The sequence below is a fragment of the Rhinopithecus bieti genome, unplaced genomic scaffold (genome assembly GCF_001698545.2).
Source record: "Rhinopithecus bieti isolate Rb0 unplaced genomic scaffold, ASM169854v2 scaffold_3040, whole genome shotgun sequence".
NCBI classification, from domain to species: domain Eukaryota; kingdom Metazoa; phylum Chordata; class Mammalia; order Primates; family Cercopithecidae; genus Rhinopithecus; species Rhinopithecus bieti.
The window spans coordinates 8,565,713-8,590,195 of NW_016804657.1; the positions used below are offsets into that span (position 1 = coordinate 8,565,713).

Sequence of the window (24,483 nt, forward strand, 5' to 3'; positions counted from 1 at the left end):
CCCTAGCTTAGGCTAAGAAACTAACACCTAAGTAACTAAGTAACTGGCAAGCTAAGTAAACCCAACTAACTAACTAACGAAACTTTCTAAATTTGTTACCTGAATCCAACATTGGAGTGAAGAGCAATGTTCCAATATTCACAGTGCAAACGTTGTCTATTCATTGGATTGTGAAAGACTAAAAGTAAAGAGTTGTCTTGGGTATGGTAGTAAGAATCAACACACCTGTATTGCTTATGGGCTTCTTGAAGGACCTGAAAATAAAAATAATTGCATTGTAGAATCTTTTTTATTTTCCCAAAGAGAAAGTTCTCCTACTACGGCATTTCTCTACTCCCTTTTTCTTCCTACATTTACCTCCACATTGTTAGTCAAGTTGAAATTCCCAGAGGATTCTTTTCTAGCTACTAGAAGGTGAGAGCATGAATGGTAGATAGCTTGGGAAGCATTTCAGCAACACTTTAGAAAAACAAATACTAGGCATCAGGCAGAGAGGCATTTGCTACAAGTGTTCTTCATTAAGGTTGGTAGGTAATAATTAAGCACAGCAGTTATTTATTTAGCATTTTCCATGCCTTGATATAGATCATCTCATTTTATCATCATTAAAAACTCCAGATAAATAGATGCTATGAATTGAATTGTGTTCACCATCCCTATGAAGCCTTAACTGCTAGTGTGATGGTATTTGGAGATGGGGCTGTGGGGAGGTAATGAGGTTTGGATGGGGTCATGAGACTAGGGCCCTGAAGATAAGATTAGTGCCCTTATAAGAGGAGGCAGCAGAGAACATGTTCTCCCTTCCTCTTTCCCTTCTGGGACATCCCCGCTCCTTCTTACTCTCTGCCATGTGAGGACATAATGCAAAGCCACAAGCCAGGAAGGGAGCCCTCAACATAACCCAACTATGCCAGTACCCAGACCTCAGATTTGCAGCCTCCAAAATTGTGAGAAAATTTCTGTTGTTCACGCCACTCAGGCATGGCATTTTGGCATGGCAGCCCAAGCGAACTAAAACAGTAGGTGTAATTATTTTTTCCATATCAAAATAAGAATTCTCATTTTTTCAGTATAAATTGGGGCTAAGAGAGAATAAGGGACTTGTCTAAGAACACTGTGTGTTATGGTGCCAAGGCTCATCCCTGTTTTCCAACTCTAAATTTTACCATTTTGCATTCTCTCCGCTATACCATGCTGTGTTAGATGAAGTGAAGTGAGTGGTCTTTCTGACACATACCATTTCTACCTGCCTTCCAACTCTGGCCCTTTCTAAAACTACCATCCTCAGCATGCACTGCAGTGGCAGCCACCAATAGAGAGGCACAGTGGGCAGCTGCTTATCCTGTTTCCTTTGCCAATCAACAATAAGGAAACTGTCGATAGGGAAAACAAATTAGATAGCTGTGAGCTTTTGTTTTCGTTTTCAGTATCAATTTGCTGAGGCAGCTTTTGGTTTCCTATTGTTTGCATGATCTGAAGGCATGGAATAATATGTTAGAAAAGGGCTGCTTTAATTTTGCTTTCAATTCTACATTGGTAGCATAATCAAAACAATACATTTGCTTCCCCAATTTAGTCCCCTGAATGAGTATCTTTATGGAGTGGCACTTTTACATCTGTTCTCTCAGAGCCAACATAAGAAACATACACGTGGTGAATATCTTTGCACTTTAAAATATTGCTATGTAGGGTATCATAGCACTTATTGATGTTTTTTTGAAAAGCAAATTCTGCTCAGACTATAAACCCAAAAAACCATTGCATTTATGATGAATATATATCCTTCCTTCTTTTAGATAGTAAGAGCTTTGAAATCTTTGAGTTTTCATATTTGCTTTGGGGTGCTAAAAATATAGCACTAAGTTTCTCAGAACTATAGCTGCTCTCAATCAATATGTAAAGTTTTCATATCTTATTTTCTCCTTTTTTACTAATTTGTGCTTGTCTTTTATTCTGTATTAATATTATTGGTTACATTAGTTATTTAGTTAAGTTTTTCATTAAAAATGAGTACCTATTGTGTGGCAGGCACTGTGCAGGTACTAGGAAAACAAAAATAAACAAAATAGATAAGATTTTCCTCTAAAATATGATTAAGATATTTTTTGTTGTTAATTAGAGATGGGACCTTGCTATGTTGCCTAGGCTGGCCCCTAAAGCCTAGCCTCAAGTGATCCTCCTGTCTCAGCCTCCTGAACAGTTGGGACTACAGACCTGTGGCTTTATAAATTATTTTGAAAGAGGTGTGTCCAAAAAGATGAAATTAATGGAATATCTTATACATGGAGAATGGATTGGAGCAGGGCAAGAGTGGAAGCAGGTAATCAGGAGGATATTGTGGTGGAATGAGAGGGCGGCAGTCATATAAAAGTAGGCCGGGCGCGGTGGCTCACGCCTGTAATCCCAGCACTTTGAGAGGCCAAGGAGGGTGAATCACGGGATCAGGAGATTGAGACCATTCTCACCAACATGGTGAAATCCTGTCTCTACTAAAAATACAAAAATTAGCCGGACGTGGTGGCGCGTACCTGTAGTCCCAGCTACTCAGGAGGCTGAGGCAGGAGAATCGCTAGAACCCGGGAGGCGGAGGTTGCAGTGAGCTGAGATCACACCACTGCACTCCAGCCTGAGCGGCAGAGCGAGACTGTCTCAAAAAAAAAAAAAAAAAAAAAAAAAAAAAAAAAAAAAAAAAAGTAGTGGTAGCTGTGTTGCAGAAGAGCTTGAAGATATATTTGGAGGTGTACCCCTTAAACATTGATAATGGATTAGGTATCAGGGACAAAGGAAAGGTTGGAACAAAGGATGATTCTGGCTTTTTGTTTGAGCACTTGAAAGATGGTGACCTTTTCTGAGATGGACAAGGGAAGAAATGCTTAGGTGGGAAAAATATGAGTGTCATGTGGCATACTAAATTTGAGATGGATACTAAATTTGATCAGAAATTCAGGTAGAATTTTGAGTAAGGTATAATAATGTGAATCTCTAGAGGGAGGTAATTTAGAAGACAAAAACTTAGGCATCTGTCAGCATTAGATAGTATATAACAGATGAGATCATCAAAGGAAGGTGTTTACAGAGGCGAGAAGATGCTCTAGGGCTTCCTGGAGGCTCCAGAGCCTTGAGGCACTTCCATATTAGATGCTGGGTAAAGGAGGAGAAGTCAACAAAATTGCAAATACAACGCTGAGGAAACCAAGAGTGCAGAGTGTTTCATGGGGGAAGTGATAAGCTCTGCAATGCTGTTAAAAGGTCAGGGAAGATGAAGAAAGATAAGTGTCTATTAGATTTAGCAAAACAAAGATTATTGATTACCTTCAAAAGTGCAGCTTCATCAAGCGGTAAGGACAGAGAAAAACTGAAATAGAATAAAGTCTGAAATAAACTTTCAGTTACAGAGAGGAGATAGAGCATTTGCACTCCCTAACACTCATTAAAAGAACAATAACATTTTCTTTGTTTTTTTAATGTCATAAAGTTGAAGGCCAACTTCAACTTGTTGAAGGAGAGGAGACAAAGGCACCAGAATTTTAGAATCTGGAAAGCAAAAGGATAAGGGCTAACTGACTTAGCAGAATGCAGAAAGCCAAGTCTTGAGATTAATTTTAGGAGAGACCAGAGGCAACCCCATTTGTGTGCAGAAATATAGAAAGTCTCAGGATATGGAAATACTAGTCAACTCTGCAAATGGGGTGAAAGTGGCACTGAAAATAGGAAGATTACTTTAAAGTCTTTTTAAGAAGCCGTTAGGCCCCTGGATCCCATTAAAATTCTGAGCAATTGGGCTATTGCCTACCTCCCACTCCAGCAGAGGGGAAGAGGGTAACTACAGATGCTAGACCAGTGGGTTCTAAGAACAGTGGAACCAAGACACACTGACAGAGAAGTACATGCCAGAAAAAAAGGGAATTGTGAAAAAGCCTAAATCAGCACTGCTCAATAGAAATATAAAGTGAGCCACAAATGTGAGCCACATGTGCAATTCTAAATTTTATAGTAGCCACATTTTAAAAAGTAAAAAGAAACAAGTCAAATAAATGTTAATGATATATTTTATTTAATCTGACAGATACAATTATAATTTCAACATATAAACAGTGCAAAAGTAATTAATGCCACCTTTTTAAAGTCTTGGAAATTGAGTGTGTATAGCACTTATATAGTGTACAGCACAATTATTGCACATCTCGTTTTGGACTAGATTCATTTCAAGTACTCAGATGTTACATGTGACTAGTGGCTACCACATTGGATAATGCAGATCTAGATAATAAATGTCAGAAGCTTAATACCCTTCCCCCATTACCTAGCTTTCAAAACACTGACAGGAAGGCTTATGTCTTTCAGACAGAAAATTAGACTTTTTTTTTTTCATGGAGAATTTAAATGGCCCAAGAAAACAGACCTAACATACCAACAATGGTGAGTCTCCTACGGAAATCTCCCAGCCAAATCACCCAACAATGAACCCAGTTATTGACAGCTTCCCACCCCACCTCATATAGCACTTCCTATCATATTTTTATTGTTTCATTATTAATATGAGTGAAGAGGACAATATTATATATTACCCTCTAACATGAAAAATGAAGACCAAACAAAAAAGACAAAAAAAAAGAAAAGAAACTTGGAGGAAAAAGAGAGAATTCAGGGAGAAGACAACTTCAGAGGATTTTAATATCCTCATAGAGACAAGAGAATGTATTATATCAGAAATGCAATGGCTCACACCTGTAATGCCGGCACTTTGGGAGGCCAAGGTGGGTGGATCACTTGAGGTCAGGAGTTCAAGACCAGCCTGGCCAACATGGTGAAACCCCGTCTCTACTAAAAATACAAAAATCAGCCAGGTGTGGTGGCAAGTGCCTATAATCCCAGCTACTTGGAAGGTTGAGACAGGAGAAGCATTTGAACCCGGAAGGTGGAGGTTGCACTGAGCCAAGATTGTGCCACTCCAGGCTGGGCGACAGAGCAAGACATCATCTCAAAAAAAAAAAAAAAAAAAAAAAAAAAAAAAAAAAGTGAAATGATCCTTTAAAAAGGTAATTTGGAATTATAACTTTAGGAATTTTAGAATGATAATAACTAATAACAGGAATAAAAGGCTCAATATAAGAACTGAATGGAAATTGAGCAAAGCCAAAAGATAAATTGATGGAAACTAAAAGAAAAAAGACAGGGAAATTGCGAGTTCAGTCTAGGAGGTCCAACACCAGAGTAATAAGATTTCCAGAAAAAAACGGACAGAGAAAATGGAGAGGAGAGATTATTGAAGAAATGATTATAGAAAATTTCCCAAAATATAAATACAGGAATTTCTGGATTGTACTGGCTTGCCAGAACAATACATAGAAACAGAACCACACTAAGGCATATCAATAGGAAATCAAGAGCATTGGAATAAAGAGAAGATCTTAAAATCTTCCAGAGAGAGGATCAAAACACACTCAAACAATTGATTAGGAATCAGAATTGTATTTATTTATTTATTTTTCTAAGGACAATCTGGGAAGTCAGAACACTGTCAAAGAATGTCTTTAAAGTCTTGAGAAAAAATGCTTTTTAATTTAGCATTTACTATAAAGCCTGTCAGTCAATATAAAGATAGAATTAAGCTGTTTTTAAATATTGAATGCCTCAAAAATTTACATCCCGTCTATCTTAATTAAGGAAGCTACTGGAAGAGATGATCCTCTACAAAAAAAAAAGTGTAACCGGAGAGGGAACACATGGGATGAAGGAAACAGGCATCTAACTGGAAAAGAAGGGAATGGGTGTGGCCCAGATGATGGTAAACGGAGGCCCAGGACCACAGCTATGCAGCAAGTTTAGGGAATATGGGAGAGATATCACTAATACAATAAAACTGTTAGAATATCTAGAGTTAGAATAACAGAATATCTGTTATGTTTGAATGTATTGAGAGACTTACTCAGTAGTAGAGAATTTGGGGATAAGTTAATAATAAATACATAGTAAACTAAACAAATAGAAAAAGAGGCAATTATTAACTGCAGAGAAAATAAAAATGGTACCGATAAAGGAAATATAATTACAGAATACTACACAGTTCAGCTGTGAATAGCACTTACATAACTGAAATAAAGTGAGTTTTGAATACTGATCTAACCAAAAATTATGATATTGTTAACAGTATCAGAGAAAGGATAAGTGCTAATATGAATGTGGGGGTGGGTGAGCCTGTACCTGTACATGCACATATGTGTTGGATGGGGGTGGGCAAAGCTGTGTTCTCAAGAAGGAATCAATTGATAACGATGTCACAAAACTAAAACTAAACAAAATATACTTGCTATTTAGAGATCACTGAGTAAAGTAACAAAAGCAAGGGGTAAATGTGCTGAAGATTTTTGCCTCTGAGAATTGAGACTTGGTAGAGTGGGGTGGGTATGGGGGAAGGAGGCTGTTTCTCATAATAAGACTTTGTAGAACTTTCTGGCTTAAAAAACATGTGGTAAAACTTTGACAAAATAAAATCAAATTAAAAGACAAAACCAAAAGAGGAAAGGTTTTGTGTAAAAGCTAAAAACAGCAAAAGGATTTAGGTTTGGGATTACTTGTTATTTTGCAGAGTGGTTAAGAATATAAGTTCCAGGTCCAGATTTCCTGGATTTATATCTTGCTTCTCACTTAGCTGCCATGTTACCTTGGACAAAAATCACTACTGGTCAAGGTGCCTCAGTTTCTTACTGCTTACATAGTTCCTACGTCATAGGGTTATTGTGAGGGTTAAATGTGCTAATAATACATATTAATCAGTGCCTGGCACATGGTAAGTGCTCAATGAATGTTAGCTATCACAGATTCCATTGAACTGTTAATCAAAACAGAAAATACTGTGAAATGTAGTGAAACTGAGTAGAATGGATAAACAATATGGAAAAAAACAGGGTTTTTCCCAATAAAACCTTACTTTTTTTTAAGAAAATATATTCAGCAGCAAAAAAAAGTGTATATATATGTGTGTGTGTGTATATATATTATAAATATATATGCAGCAGTCTTGTATATTTCTTTTCTTAAAATATTTTATAAAAGCATTCTTTCGTAAAGTGTATTTTAAACTATTTTAGAGAGTCCCTGGGAATGCATAGCTCAAGCTGGGGGTAAATTTATTTTATAGCTGAAGTAAAGGAGAATATTGATCTGAACTAGATCTGAGAGAATGACCTGGAGGTGAACTGTTCTAAATCACAGCAGACTCTCCAGACCTATCTGACCGTCTCCTAGAGAATCGCAGTCCATAAATACCTGAAGCAGTACTTTCGGTTTAAAATGTTCAGTAAAACTCCAGTCCATTAGACTGCGCTGCTGTGTTTTCTTTATGTCCTCTAAATCTGCTTCCACCATCATCTTCTTGGATTTCTAAAATATCATAGGAACACAATTTCAGCTTTAATTTGTTTAAGTCCAAATGGAGCCCTCTTGGGCTCCGTCAACTAACCAGCATGTACTCCATCTAATTGGGGAAATCTGCATATGTATAAATCCATATGGCAACATTTTAGGAGAGCTGCTGCCAAAAAGAGTATGACTTTGACTTTTTTTTTTTTATTGGCAACATAATCTAAATATTTTTATTGTTAGGTTATACTCTTCTGAGTCCTGTTAGCAATTACAGGCAGGTTTTCTGAACTCTCTTCAAGACAACATTAGCTCTACATGGCTGTATGGTGAGCAGGTGTTTGTGAGGTTGCCAAGCCACACTGTCTAGAGAGGAGCATGGAGCTGGGAAGTTATGTGCAAGCCGCCTAGCAAAATTAACTCCTTTCTCTCCAGTTGGAGCTGCTCTGCGGATGTCCGAATAATTCCTCTTTTCTAACCTCAGTATTCTCCTTCTAAGTATCTTCTTTTTCCTTTTTCAGTGTTTCTCACTTCAAATCATGGTTTTGCTCAGATCATCCTGTCATCTACATTTTTAGAAAAACAATTCCTTACCTTTTCACGAGAATCAGCCTTTGTGACTGCATCATCTTTGATCTCATTGTTTGTGGTCTGCTCTGCAAATCAAAGACACCAACATCCAGTTGTATTCTGGCTTTGTTCTTGCCCTGCTGGTTAATGCTGTGCCTTTTTGTTGCCCATATGATCTATGTTTCTGTGCTGAAAAGGCAATGCCTGAAAGGCATGTTTTGTGACTCCAGAAAGGTGTGTGTCCATAATTCTAAATCTGTGCCTACCTAGAAAAACTATACTAAGCTCTTTGAAAAGAACCTAGCTTCTTGTGTGATCTATCTTAACTCATACCAGATATTCTGCTTTCAGACTGCATAATTCACTTCTAACAATATATCTTTACCTTTAAAAGTTGTAAATATTTACTGATTAAATCAACTTCTTAGTACACATGATTTGTCTTCTTGTGCTGGTGACTATCACAAAGCCTTTTTAAATTTCCGTGGATCTTGTGGATGACAGACTAGGGTGGGGGCAGGCCATGCGTGCAAAGAGGCACTGGCAGATAAATGCACTTCCTATTGGAAAATGATACGCTTTCAACATTCTGCAGAGATTCCCTTCCATTCATTAATCATTTATTAATTTAAAAGTGATTTAATGAGCATCTGCTAATTTACACATGAAGCTTAACAAAAGTTAAATAAATAAATGAAGCGGTAGCTGGACTCCATGGACCAATACGAGTCATGCACACTACCGACCAATATGAGTCATGCACACTAACTTTCCTTGTGACCACAGAGTACGCTTATATGATGACTGGGATGGTGATATCATCCTTGGCTATGAAGCAAACAGCCATGTGCATGAACAAGGAAGGAACACATTCATATTGTTGATTTCTGCATCACCAGAAGAAAGAGTTCCATGATAAATAAGTTTAGCATAGATCCATGAACATCTCACTATGAATGTCTTAGAATGTGAAATTTGCTCTTGTTATTGTGAATCTCTAATCGAGAAATGGATAATGTATATAACATTTTTTTGATCACAGAAAGAGTATGTGTGTGTAGGAGGTGGATTCTGTGGGAATATACTTTGATGCTGCTGAACAACTGAACAGCCCTGACTTCTTACCCCCTTGGAATAAATGAAGATTACGTCTGACAAAGTTGTACAGGAAATGGCCCTGGCCTAACTCTTCAAGCACAACTTTTTGACTCTCCCTTGCTTATTCTACTGCAGATACACTGGCCTGCTTGCTGTGTCTTCAGGGTCTTGCATTTGCTTTCCCTCTGGCATGCTTTGGCCTTAGATGTTCACCTTTTTCAGACCCTGACTTCATTCATATTGCTCGAGTATCACCTTCTCAAGAGCTTCTGCCTCATGCTCTGCTTTTTTTTTTTTTTTTTTTTTTTTTTTACCATAGTGTGTACCTATGCCTAATGCTACTTACTTGTTTATGGTCTGTCTCTCCACCTCATATGTAAATTCCTGGAGAATAGAAACTTCATCTTATTATTATTATTATTATTATTATTACTGTACCCTAAGCACCCAGCACCTGGCAGGAACTCAGTAAATATTTCCTTTTGATTGAATGAGAGGAATCTACATCATATATCAAAGGTGGAAATGCACCTAAAGCCATATAGAGAAATTAGAAGTGTGGAAAAAAACCTACAACAAAGTCTTATTCTGTGGCAAGCTTTTTATTATAAGCTTTAATAAAGCTTTAATAAGACAACGTTTATTTTATTATAAGCTTTAATAAAGCTTTAATAAGACAACGTTTTATTATGCGGCAAAGAGTACCATATTTGGGCTTCTAGAGGGAGAAGTTGATTGTGCCTATGAAGGACAGGTCAGTGTTGTTCTTTCTTTCAGGAGCACAGCTACTTACATTTTTGCTACTAGTTCCATCTTGCCTTTGCCTGGTGAAGGTGACAGTGTGAACGTTCCATTTTGATTTAGGGGAAAACCATATAGCCAATTCAGTTCAGCATTTATATAAACACATCCACTGAAGAGAAAACTCAAGCCAACTATAACTCTAAATAGACCATGATGTCCCATGTGTCCTTGAAGCAACTGATATGAAATCTGTGGATAAAAATTATTCTATTCTGTGGTCTGCCAGATTTCCAGGAGATTTGATATTCCCTCCTATTGGATCCAGCAGAAAAAGTCTCCAGTTTGGAAAATCTGTTCTAAAAATTATGCATCAGTTATTTTGTCAAAGGAAAGAACATTCTAAAAGTAATCTGAATTGTTTATTTAATAGTAGAGTAAAATCTTTTTTTTTTCTTTTCTGATTTTGCTTTCAACCACATAATCCTTTGACAGTGTGATTCAGTAGTTTTTGACACATCTGGAAATGGATGCTTTCTCATCCCTTTGAAAAACAGCTTTCCTAATCTGTTTTACTTTAGAGATAACAAGATCCCTCTGCAAAGCAGTCACTTTATTAAAAAAACACCCAACAAGCATAAAGGGCACATCTAAACCTATAGACTCGCGGTTATCAACTCTCAGGTTTTTCATAAATATCCACTAGGCCCTGTCAAGTTCAAAAATAGTCTCAGATGGAAATCCAGTATTTGGTTAAGAAAAGCACAAATATTCAGCCCTTTATGTCCAGGAACAGGCTTTTATATGTATTTGATGCTAAAATGGTTGTGCAGGAAATACATGAATGATTTTTGCCTTGTTTAAAGGGAATTAAAGTTGGCGGCTTTGAAGTAAGTATGATTCAGAGTTAGGGAAAGAAATGTAAAATCAACAGCATCAACAACAACAAAGTCCCATAGTCATAACAGCTACAATGCGACACCAAGCCCAGATGCCCTCCCGCTTTCAAATGGAATGGCTCCTGGAAGTAGGTCAAAATGCACCACGGAGAAACACGTATGGCCCTGAGATCCACCCTCCAGATTGCATGGCCTCTAGGATACACTGTCCGCTATAGCATTTTCAACCCCTGAGAATTTAGGAAGTTACTATTAATATAATAATCTACTTTCTTCCAGAATCCAGCACACCAATTGATGTAGTTTGACCACCAGGTGGCAAAAGTTGCCTGAGGAAAACTATCCAGCTGCTTTAAAGAAAAAAAAGTGAAACAAAACAAAGAAAGCACCTTGGGCCTTACACCTCTCCTGGCTTATTCTGACTCCATATTAACCCAGAGTGACTTCGCTGTCAGTCATTTGTAGTCCCATAGGATACACTATTGCCATTAGAACTCAGGTTAACTTATTGGCTTACATTTTTTGAGAGGTAGGCTAATAGGTAATAGTACTTAGGACAAAGAAATAGGGAATCCACCCTGGTTAGAAGGAAGGAAAACCCAAAGGCAATAAAATCAGCATAAAAATCAGCATGAATGAGACTAGGAGCATGGCTAAATCATTAGTTGCATCACCAGAAATTTCTGGAACCCAGGAAGCTGCAAGACACAGTGGAGGAAGCACTGGTTTGAAGTTAGCACTCTGTTCAATCCTGACTTTCTACTTGTACGTAGTTGAACAAATTATTTAACCTTTCTAAGTCTTGGTTTCCTCATCTGTAGAACTGGGATAATAGCATCTTTGTCATAGGCTGATGTTTATGTAAGTATTAGTTAATGTACTTGAGATGTAGCAGAGCAATATTAAATAAACGTTATTTTCTTCCCTCTTCCATTCACCCCAATTGCCTCCTCTACCAATCCTATTCCATTGATTACTTCCTTTTCAACTCACCTCTAGATAAATGAAAAGGGTAAGATGACCATTAGTCAATAATAACTTAACACTTACTCTCTCATGTTATCACTTTTTAAAATTTATTTTTTCTTTTTTTATCCAATTTTGGCCCATAACCACTTATTTTTTAAATGCTTTTAAAATTATGAAATATAACACAAAAAGAAAAGTGCATGAAACACAAATGTTTAATACAAGGAATAATTATAACAGTAAAGTCTCAGCACTCCAGACATTTTATGTGTATCATTTAACAAGCACAGCCTCCTTATTAAACTTTCATATTAATTCTAATTTTTTTGTGTATTGCTTTGAGTTTTCTACATACACAGTATTTACAAATAATGATGGTTTTATTTCTTCCTTTTCAAACCTTATGCTTTTATCTAAAAGAGAAAAAGTCTTGCTTGTTGGCATACACCTCTGATGCAATATTGAATACAAGTGTTTATAGTGGACATTCTCCTGATCTTAAAGGGAATTATTTCAACTTTTCACCTTGATATATAAGGTTTGTCATAGTAATATAAAAAATAATGTTTATATGATTGAGGAATGTTTCTTCTCTTGCTAGTTTAATAAGATTTGTTTCATAAATTGCTACAGAATTATACATGCTGTTTCTGCTCTTTTGAGATGATTATATGACTTTTCTCACTAATGTGTTAATTGATAAGTTATATTGATTCTACAATATATATATTTTCCTTCTGTCCATGTTATAAATGCAACCTGTTTGTGATATATTATTATCATTTAGTATATGTTAGATCAGTTTTCTCATGTTTCATTTAGAATTTTTGTATCTATATTTGTGAATCAGTTTAATTTAATGAGGTAGTTTAACTTTCAGTTGTACCACTATCCTTGTCAGTATTCTTATAAAGTTTATGTTAACTTCATAAAATGAAGAGAGGAGATTATGCTACTTTTCTATTTCCTGGAATAATTTTTGTTAAGTTTAGAATTATTTCTTTTTTAGCGTTTGGTATCAGTTACCAATGAGATCATTCGGGCTAAGTGTGCCCTATTTGGGAAGATTTTTGATTACTGATATAATTAACTGGATATGAGACTACTCAGGCATTCTATTTCTTCCTGGGTCATTATTGGTAAGTTATTCTTTTCCAGTAATAGCCCATTTTATTTTCATATTTAGTCAAAGTTGTTTATATTATCTTGCAATCTTTTAAATTTCTGTAGAATCTGAGGGAAGTCTCTGTTTCTTTATTCCTTATATAATTCTTATTCCTGATATAGTTTTATTCCTGATAGAGTTATTCATGGGTTCTTTTTTATGATTAACTTTATATAAAAGATTTATCAATATTGCTAGTCTATTCAAAGAACCAAGTTTTGTATTTTTGTTCTTCCTATGTTTCTATGTTTTCTATTTCATTGACGTAATTTTCATGTTTTCTATTTCCCTGAATTAATATTTTTGTTGTTTTCCTTCTCTTTTACTTTGATTTATTTTGTTTGTCTTTATCTAACTTGAGGTAGCTGCTTTTAGAAAAAATTTAAAACTATAAACTTCTTTTGGAGTATCTCTTGCATCAGCTGCTGCATTCTATAGTTTTGATACTCAGTTTTTTCATTATCATTTGGTTTGAAATATTTCCCAACTTCTATTGTAATTTTTTCTTTGACCTAGGTGTTAAATTTGGTGTTCTTTAATATGTTTGACCTAGGTGTTAAATTTAGGTGTTGTTTAATATGTTAAAATAAACATATAATCATTAAGACACTACGGTATAATGGAGGCCTTAATATAGGCATATTAGGCATATAGACTAAATTATAAGCACTGAAAAAAGGACAACTAATGCCATAAACAAGAGTGTAGATTTTTTTTTTTTTTTTTTTTTTTTTTTTCTTTATAGAGGTGAGGTCTTGCTATGTTACCCAGGCTGGTCTTGAACTCCTGGCCTCAAGCAGTCCTCCTGCCTTGGCCTCCCACAGCACTTCACCAGAAGTGTAGATTAATTATGACCATAGAAAGCTAAGAGAGGCATTTCCATATGGACACATCCAATAAGACTTCATGGAGGTGCCACTGAATCCTAATCATAGTCAAAAAGAGAACTCAAGGTGGAGGATATATTGTGAGGGAAAGGTACCACAGAGATTGAAAAGAGCAGGCTGTGCAGAGTAAATAGGCCTAATTCTGTTGGGCTAGAATACAGAATGTGTGAGCAACAGCAGAAAGATGGAAAAAGGTTTTAGGAAAAGTAATTTGATACTACTGGAGAAGTAGGCCAAGGAGTTGGGTTCTGTTTTGCAGATAGTAGGGAGCCTTTGAAAGTTGTAAGTAGAGAAACAAAATAGCTAGATTTTACACAGATTAATCTGACAGTGATGTGTAAGGTAGCTCAGTATAAATTTAGCCCAACATCCTTCTATACTTTCACACCTCCTAATACATAGCACTGTTTATAATGCTAGTCTACAATGAGAGTAATGGCCTGAGCCATACATGGGAGAGGAGGGGAAATGATGTTCATTGAGCATTGATTTTGTACCAAGCTCTGTACTGGACATTTCATTCTGTTTTGCAGATGAATGTTTATAATTTTAGCACACAATCACAATAACTATGTAACACTAATGATGGAAGTTGTAATGATGTTCACTGTGCTAAATTTACTAAGGTAAGTGTGGACTAAGAGGAATTAAGATATTTTTAAAAACAGGGTTGAAATAAAGAGAACTTATGGAATAACAATACTCAGTAAGAAAGTTTAACCAAATAACTTAAATTCAAATAATGTATCTTGAACACTTTTTGATTTATGTGTACTATAATAGTGTCTTACACACACACACACACACACTTTAACTTACCCAGAGACTCACGTTGGGGTTGAGTCTTCATGATGCTCTCCTGCTCTAACAGCTGTCTATTATCAGGGACTGAGAGTCCGGGATTATTCAAGTCAGAATGCTTCATATTGTTAGCATCACACTGACTAGGATCTGAAGGTTCTTGGTTGCTCTCATTATCTTGCACAGACATTGACAAATTCTGATCCAAAAATATTGTTCTGTCTTTGATTTTAATATCTATTCAGTGTAAGGAACATCCATAAGACACAATATGAGAAAAACTGACAACAATAAAATACAAGAATGCTTTCCATTCCCTCCATGAAGTGTACCTGCTTTCTGCTTGGCCTCTTGAGTATTCATTTTCATGACATATTGCTGCCTTATCTGTTTAGCAAATCTGGCAGGGTTGTCCCATGGTATGTTAAACATTTCAGAATCTGACCCACACATCATCCCAGAAGGCTTTAGTTTCCCTTTTTCATCAACTTCAGAGAGCTTCAAGCTCTCAAAAGTAAACACCTTGAAGGCTCGTTCTACTTCATTCCAGTTCAAGACATCTGTAAGAAAGCAGAACCAGTGCTGCTGGAAATGTTCTAGCACATGGTACAGGGTTGACAGAGGGACAACCAGGGAGTTTGTCTACCAGAAAGACAAGGGAGTCACGCCACAATGGCTGGTGAGGTGATTTTAAACATTGGCTCCCCAGCCTGCAGCAAATAGCAAAGGTACCTGAGGATAAGCAAACAACACAGTAAAGATACAATTTAGCAAATTATAATGCTCCCAAACTGCTTCATAGTTTAATCAAGATTAGCTGTCCAGATTCATTTGCATAGACTTTCCAGAGTACCATATTGGTTGAATATGCTTACACAACTTATTATTTTTGAGTGAAAGCACCCTTTTCTCCTGTTGTAATTTAAAACAGAGAAATTATTTACTTTTGCCTAATACAGGCTGTTATATTGACTGAGTTTTTCTGTTCATTTGGGCTCAGGAAAGGCTTCCAAACGGCTGCAGTGTTTTCCATAATTGCACTTCAAGGTTTATCAGCTTTCAGCAGACTTTATAATTGTGTATTTACCTTTTTACAGCATTTATTCACTTGCTCACTCTTTCATTGGTTATTATTTTCTATGTATTAGGCTTTGTCATAGATGCCTGGGATTTGAAAGAATCAAGATTTGGTTCTTACACTTTAGAAGTTCCAAGGTAGAGGAAGGAGAAGTAGAATTAACAAATAAACATGGAATCCAATCAGAAAAAAATGAAATGATGTGGATCAATAATTCAGAAGTAACCTCCATTTTCTCTCCAGCAAAGATAAGAAAAGCAGCAGGTCCTTTGGGAAAAAACAGGGAGATTCAGAAGAGAGACAAGGAAGAGGTAAAATAGTTACAGAATGAAGGAGAGTTTGCTCATTTGCTCATTTCTCAAATTTTTTTGAGCCCCTATTAGGCATCATAACTATAATAAAAGCTGGGAACACAGTAGTGAACAAAATAGTGAGCCCCCTGCTCTCATGGAATATCTATTCTAGGGGTTGGGAAGAGATAAATGTAAAAGATAAAAGAGAGGACAAAAGAATAAAGCCAGCTTAGGGGACAAAAGTGATAATAGTCAAGGAGTGGCTTGTAGTTTATATAAAGCAGTCATGGAAAATCCTCTGAACAATTAAGCAAAAACGTGAAGGAAGTAGGGGAGCAAGCTGTACGGATATCTGGGGGAAAGTGACTGAGGAAGGGCAAACAGCAAGAGCAACGATCCTGAGGCAGGGGTGTGAATGACATGTTCAAGGAATCACAGCGAGGCCAGAGTAGATGGAGGAAAATGGAACATGACAGCTTGACAAGTGATGGCTCAAAAAGTAGGTGGCAGAGAGTTTAGGTTCTTATTGTTGTTTTTGGTTTTGTTTTGTTTTTTGAGACAGGTTCACCCAGGCTGGAGTGCAGGTGATTCTCCCACCTCAGCTTCCCAAGTAGTTGGGCCTGCACACCCAGCTAATTTTTGTATTTTTTGTAGAGATGGGTTTTGCCAAGTCAGCCAGGCTGGTCTCAAACTCCTGGGCTCAAGCGATCCACCCGCCTTGGCCTCCCCTCCCTGAGTGCTGAAATTACAGTCATGAGCCAGGCACCTGGCCCAGTTTAGGATTTATTCTGAGCAAAGTGGGTGACTGCTGCAGAGTTTTCAGTTACAAAGGCACATCCAACCATCATTTTAGAGGGGCTATTCAGATGGTTGCGTGGAGAAAAGACTGTTGGTAAAACATTGAAAGCCTGTAGACCAGCTGGAAAAGCTACTGGAATAATCCAAGTGAGGGGTGGTGGGGGACTGGGCTGGTATGGTAGTGAGAAGTATGGTGGGATTGATCGCAGAGTGTGAGAAAACAGAGACAGTGACCGGGTGCCGTGGCTCACTCCTGTAATCCCAGCACTTTGGGAAGCCGACGTGGGTGGATCACGAGGTCAGGAGTTTGAGACCAGCCTGACGAACATGGTGAAAGCCCATCTCTACTAAAAATACAAAAATTAGCTGGGCGTGGTGGTGTGCACCTGTAATCTCAGCTACTTAGGAGGCTGAGGCAGGAGAATCGTTTGAATCCAGGAGGCGGAGGTTGTAGTGAACTGAGATCATGCCACTGCACTCCAGCCTGGCGACAGAGTGAGACTCTGTCTCAAAAACAAAAACAAAAACAGAGATAGCAGGAATGACTCCAAGGTTTTTGACAGAAAGTAGTTGCCATTCGTTGAAATAAGGGAGATGGTGAAGGGACAATTTTAGGGATGAGGAATCAAGAGCTTGGTTTTGGACCTGTTAAGTATGATGTGGCAAAAGGGAAAAGAGGAGGAGGGGAGGTACACCAAGGGTCTAGGATGGGGCATGTAAGCAGCATATGTTTGAGGTTTCAATGGTGGCAGCAGGAACAAAAATCCTGTGCCGTACGGAGAGCTGAGCTCTCCATTCATTAAGAATGGAATCACATCTTAAGCCAGAAGGAGAAGGGGAGGGTGGCAGGACACAGAAAAAGGACAGAAGTTTCTGAGAACCCCCTACTCAAAAAGGAGGTAGTTATGTACACAACAGAAATGACAAACCAGGCCCTTGAGGCTGTACCCCGCATGTCCATGAGTCAATGGCAGGACTCAGAAGTTCCTGGCTTTTTCTATTACTAAGCCTACTTAAAAGTGAAAAAAGAAATCAAGATAAAAATACTTTTTAGTTTGGTTAGGCTTACAAGTGAAATGGTAAGGAAGAATATGCACATGCTCTTTTCTTTTCAAGGTTAAATGCTTCCTTGTCAAGTAAAGATGTCTGTGGAAGTTAATGTCCTTTCTTATAAGTAGTAGCTGCATATTCCCTCAAGCGGGAATGAGAATTTGAGAAATGACTGCCTATTTCACAAAATCCCAGTGAACTCAGATGAGATGTGATTCTAGATATTATATCTTAATGACCCCTCTTTCCACTGTCTTCAAAGAGCATAAAATGGCTCTTCTTGCTGTGAGAAGCTGTTAGCTTGAGTCAACTTCTGCTCAGCAACACGCTCTCTCTTGACAGTGGGCTCTCTATTCATCTCTGTATCCCTAGGTACAGAGCAGGTGCTTAAAATTGCAGACTGCACCATCAGACCTCTGCAGTGGCTTTCTTCCTGTCTCCTGCTCAGTAAGGTAAGGAAATTGTGTTCTACTGGGTATCCAGAGACCAGAATGTTTTCTTGTTTTTTTCCACCATCGTCATAATCCTAAAACAAATAATTTATTCCTGCTAGGATCTCAGCTTTCTTATCTGAAAATAGATTTTGACTAGATTAATTCCAAGGTTTCTTTCAGTTAGGAAATTTTATGGTTCTATGATTCATCTTTCTAGATATAAATTTAATTTGTGGTTATAAATAGTGTGTTCAGAATTTTCTCTCAAGAAAGGATCAAATATGAGCTTTCAGTAGCACAGAGATATCTACATCTGCCTCCCAGGTCACACTCTTTTTTATTTCCTTCCTGTCCTCATGTGCAGAGATGGTCCACGGTAGTGCTCACATTAGTTTTGCCCCAGTGAACATTCCTGCCAAATTCAGATTATCTAGATCCTCTTCTTTTTCTTTTCTTCTCTAATTAAAAAAAGAAAGAACAATGAAGGGACAAAATGGGAAGAGACAGAAGAAAAATTCTTCTAGAACCTGTGTTTTATTGATTGTGGGTGGCTGCAGCAACAGGATATAAGATGAAAATTCAAAGACAGGTATCTCCGAATTGGGGCAAAGTTGCATGGTCCAGGTTGCTCTTCTCTCTTTCCAGATAATGTCTCTGCAATGTTACTGTAATTTTTACATGATTTGCAATGATGATAAAAGAGTGCAGTGGTCAGGCAGAAGACAGAAGGGCAGCATTGTCCTGGAAATTATATGCGTGCATGCGCATTCGCGCACACACACCCCTTTACTTCTCTGTAAGTAGGATGGGATTACCACATCATCTCCAATGATGTCAGTGGGAGTATTTGGGACAGAGATGGGGGAAAACAAGGAAAAAAAGGAATTATTGTGGCTAAGAAAACACAGTGGGAAAAAAAAAAACCCAGTGTATTAAATTGAAGAGTGTTATGCATTATAGCTATGATGACACTGCTAATGATATTATTCAAACAAGACAGTTGTAGTCAATCAAAATACCCACCTTAGCCTCTGAAAGGTCTTTCAATAATGAAAATACTTTTTGTAAATAAGGGTGTAAATTTAAGAGGCATATATGCCCATTAATTAAACTGAGTTGAAGCTAAGACAAAACAACGGACTTACCACTCGTACAAAAGTGCATAAGCTCATGAATCATAGCTAGACGTTTAGTGTTGTTCCATGGTGGGGGTAGAGGGAATTGAAGGAATTCCCACAGTGGCAACTTGGACTGCATCTCCTGCTCAATTTGAACTGGATCAAAATTCTTTTGGTCCTGATGAAAAAGAGCAACATGACAGAAGACATTAAAGTAAGCTGTCAAGTGCCTTATGCATATGGAAAAGGCTAAACATGATACCTTCAATCTCATTATTTGGGAACAGAGGAAATCAATGGTAATTGGGAAAGACAAACTTTTGGGATTTTGCTGAAGGTCAAAAAGCTAGTTCCTATGTTGCCAGGAGTTCCTGGTGCACAAAAAGGACTGATTCTTCATTCACAGTGACAAACTGCCAAAGTCTCATATATATTCATCTCTCTCTTTTGAGATCCTTTTCTGGCTTCTACTAGTTTTTCATAGCAGCAGATATTTAAAGCAAATAATCATAAGGTTTTAATGCACATTTAGTGGTGGTAACAATTAATTGAATTGTTAATTAAACCTCAATAATCAGACAAATTTCCTAGGCTGACATCATTTTTCCCTGTATCCAGGTTCATTTTCCAGGTCCTACTTTGTACACAAGTATCTATTTTGTACATTACATTTTAATTAGTGTTGATGAAGTTATCTAATTAGCTTCTGTCAATTGAATAGTTACACACACACTTTCCCACATCAGTTTTCTTTGGCTAACCCGATTATCATTACCTTCAGTGTGTACTTCTTGTGGGCGTGTGCATCATGATAGTTCAGTAGGAGGGGGCCTTTGGGCACTGCTTTGCTTCCACTTTCTTCTTCAGATAAAAATATTTCCTGAAGATTCTATGCAAATTGAAATAATATTGATTTAAAGAGAGAATCTACGCTTTTCCAAAGCATGAAGACTCTGCTATCTCAGACTATCTGACCTTTTTCTCCCTCTCTGAGAGACAGAGTGAGGGCAAAAGGGACACAATATGAGCTGCGATTCTGTGGTCTAGCCCGTCTGCTCTGGGGGATGGCTCCCGCAGACTGGGTGGGACAAGATCTTCTTCAGTTGCCACAACCTGTTGAAATCAACAATGAGAGGAATTGGTATAAGGGTCCGCTCTTTAGTGATACTTGCTGCTCATTGTTTCATTCCCATTGCTTAGTAAGAACCAGTCCATTTCTACGACCCAAGTACCACTGCTGACACAAAATGGCAGGAAACTATCAGTGACCACCAAATAAAAGGAAAAGTGTTTGCAATCCATGCATTAAGGTAGGTACAAATTTAACATTTGTATTAAAATAGATAACATAAAAATGGTAAACAATAAACTTTTGATGAAAATATTTCATGAAGATTCTATTCAAATAGAATAATATACTTTTTCTTAATATTTACTCTTTATGTTAAAGCAGTGGGAAGAGTGCTCATACAACTTTGGATTCATTCAATATTTACTGAATGTCTACCATAAGCCACGTACTACATAACACATCTTCGCATGTGATCATTTAAGCCTCATAGCAATCTTGTGGGGGCAGATATTATTTTCCATTGTATAGAGGAGAAAACTAGGGTGATTGGCCAAAGCTCAAGGATATTGAGTGGGAGAAACTGGGGTTCAGGCCAGATCCTCATTCTTTCTTCAAAAATAGAAAAGTTATTAGATTATGAGATCAGCAAATGGAATAGTGTCTCCTTTATGTGGGGAAAGTGAGGTCTAGAAAGATTAAGCACCTTGTTCAATTTTACATGGTAAACAAGTAAAAGAGGTTGAAACATTATCAAGTTAGGCACCTAATTTACAGCTTTTCCCTTTACCCTATATCCTATAATCATCCTCTATGATTTCATATCCCTCTACAAGTTTCCTCAGCCTTGGCATTAATGACATTTTGGCCTAGATAATTACTTGTTGTAGGGGGCTGTCCTGTGCACTATAGGATGTTTAGCAATGTCCCTGGTGTCTACCCATTTTATGCAAGTAGCACCCTTCCAGATGTGACAACCAAAAATATCTCCAGACATAGCCAAATGTCCTCTGGGAACAAAATCACCTCCTGTTGAGAACTACTGCTCTAGAATAACAAAATTGCATCCTATTCTTTACCTAGAAACACCCTGCTGTCAGAAGAGTCACTCACTGTTTCCACTTTCTATCCTCTGATCATTTCTTGGACCCACTTCAATCATAAAAGATGACTCAAAACTGTTTCTTCTCTGAAATGTTCAATTCTAACATCCCATCCTGTAAAATGTCATCCCATCATTCTATATTTCAGTTTTTTCATCCCTTAGTTTTATGAATGAAGCCTTAGTTCATTCAACATGGATCTACTGAGTGGCTTCTATTTGTGAGGTACTGAGCTCATTAACTGTCTCTTTTGGTACCTGGAACATAGTAGATGGTTAATAAATGTTGCTTTAAGTTTAGTAGAATAAAACAAGAAAGGCTAAGATAAATAAAATAATGATACTGCAAGCTCTATAGGGCTTTTGTACTTTTATGCATTTATTGATATAATAAAACTATTGGTATTCTAAAAACTTCATGGAGCAATTGTAGGTAAATATTAGTGTAGCTATCTAATTGGTTAGAAAACTAAGGCAGTCAAAAACCAGAAAAATGTATATGGGAGGTAATAGAGATGATAGAGTCTGAAAAGGACTTCAAATAAACCTTTTACGTATTAACAGAAAAAAATGTGTCACATCCATGAACTAAAACAATAGGCAATTGTAAAAAAAATTAGAGAATTTATAAATTAAAAACATTACTGCCAAAACAAAACTTCAATAGCAGATTGGACTCCCTGAAGAAAGCATTAGTAGGAAGGTATGCTGGAATTCCCAAAGGCATAAAATTGAAAGAAAACTTAAAAGACAAAGAGGAAAACCCTGAAGCTCCAACATCCATTCAGTAATAATTAAGGTAAATTGATAGTAAAAATGGTACTTGAAGATAGAAGACTTTCTCAGAATCTTCTAAATTTAACAAATATTGTATTTAGTGTCTACTATGGGTTAGGTATGGTTATTGTGTGCCGAGCACACAGCAATGAACAAGACTACATTGTTACTGCTTGCGTGGAGTTTATATTCTAGTAGGAGGATGGTGAAGGTAAGAAAAAATAGCTGATCAATATATTGCAAAAAGAAAAGCTGTTGATAAGAAAACAAGGCGATGTGGTAGAGAGTGCTGTGTGTTGTGTGGGGGAGAGGGTTCTTTAGATCAGGTGGTCAGAGAAGACCTCTCTAAGGAATGACACTTCCACTGGAGACTCTCCAGAAAGAGAGAAAGCTTTCTAGGTAGAGAAGTTAGAGTAAAAGGTTAAGGTGGAATTAAGTAACATATGTGAGGAAAAACCAGAGGCCTATGTAGATGATGGTGTGTGTGTGTGTGTGTGTGTGTGTGTGTGTGTGTGTGTGGTGGCGGGCAGGAGGTGAAATGACAGGTACATCTCAGAACTCTATTTTTAGGACCTTTATGGGACAGTGTAAGGAATTTTTATTTCACACACAATGTGACTGGAAATCAGATTATAATTCTCTTACACCATAATGACAAGTTTGATAAAATCATACCTCGACATAGTCTTGTGTTATCAATTATAAAGAGAAAACCCTAACAACTGCTAGAAAGAAAAATAAAGATTATCTGCAAAGAAAAAAGTATCAGATTGACATCGGACTTCTTAGCAGCAACATTAAAAGACAACAATGCAGAAATCCCATCCAAGTACTTTTCTGTGCAGATTCACTAGGTTTTAAGTCATTTCTGCTACTTAGTATTTGAACAAAAAACGTTTTGTGCCTCAGTTTCCTTATCTGTAAGATGGGTGATATGGTTTGGCTCCGTGTCTCCACCTAAACCTCATCTCGAATTGTAATCCCCACGTGTCGAGGGAGGCAGGTGACTGGAGCATGGGGGTGGTTTCCCCCATGCTGTTCTTGTGATAATGATGGAATTCTCAGGGGACCTGATGGTTTTACAAGTGGTAGTTTTTTCTGCTGCCTTGTGAAGAAGGTGCCTGCTTTGCCTTCCACTATGACTGTAAGGTTCCTGAGGTCTCTCCAGCCATGCAGAACTGTGAGTCAATTAAACCTCCTTTGTTTACACATTACCCAGTCTGGGGTAGTATCTTTATAGCAGCGTGAAAATGGACTAATACAATGGGGGATAAAAACAGTTCCTGCTTCATAGGATTGTTCTGAGGATTACATGAGTTAACAAATTGAAAGTATTTAGAACAGTTCCTGGTGCCTATAAGTGCTACGTATGTGCTACTAGTATGAATAACAAAACTCTTTCAGATACACATAGAACATTCATGATGACCATGTTACATGAGGTCACACAGGAAGCCTCAGGAAATTTTAACTTGCTAACTTGCAGAACATGCCTACTGATCATAATGTAAAAAAAATTAGAAATCATCAGTAAATAATGAAAATCAAAATAATTCATGGGTTACACACGTAAATAAATTAAAAGATTTTAGAATTGAATACACTGAAAGCATCAGGATGCAGACAAAGAAACACTCGAAAAGAAATGTGTAGCCTTAAATAAAGCAAAAAGACTAAAAATAAATGAAGTAAGCTTTGAATTAAAACGAAATACAAAATAAATCCAAAGAAAGAAACATGGAAATGACAGAGATGAACCAGACATGGTGGTTCATGATTGTAATCCCAAGGCTTAGGTGGGAGGTTGGCTTGAGGCCACGAATTAAAGACCATATTGGGCAACATAGCAAAGCCTTGTCTCTACAAAAAAAATTATTTTAAATGTGCTGGGCATGGTGGTGCATGCCTGTTGTTCTAGATACTCAGGAGGCTGAAGTGGGAGGAACACTGAGCCCATGAGTTTGAGATTGTGAACTGTGATTGTGCTACTGCACTCCAGCCTAGGGGACAGAGAGAGACCTTGTCTTAAAATAATTAAGTAAATAAAAAATATATAAATAAATAGATGAAATTAATGAAGAGATTAATAAAATAAAAAGTAAAAAGGTGTTGATCAATGAAACAAAATACTGGTTCTTTGAAAAGACCAATACAATAGCTATGCCCTTAACAACCATGATCAAGAAAAGGTAGGCACAAATAAATAACATCAGTCATGAGGAAAGGTACACAACCCGATACAGAGGAAATTTTAGAACATATTTAAGTGAAT

General features: G+C 37.2%; 1 protein-coding gene across 1 annotated transcript in view; it reads right to left on the reverse strand.

The window, feature by feature from the left end:
* The window catches only part of SPAG17 (sperm associated antigen 17), a 254,064-nt gene that overhangs the window by 129,269 nt on the left and 100,312 nt on the right, over positions 1-24,483 (reverse strand). The window contains 8 exon segments of the mRNA XM_017869833.1: positions 100-254; positions 7,270-7,383; positions 7,957-8,018; positions 14,511-14,729; positions 14,825-15,052; positions 19,291-19,441; positions 20,039-20,152; positions 20,239-20,376. Coding sequence (XP_017725322.1) covers positions 100-254; positions 7,270-7,383; positions 7,957-8,018; positions 14,511-14,729; positions 14,825-15,052; positions 19,291-19,441; positions 20,039-20,152; positions 20,239-20,376 — 1,181 coding nt within the window.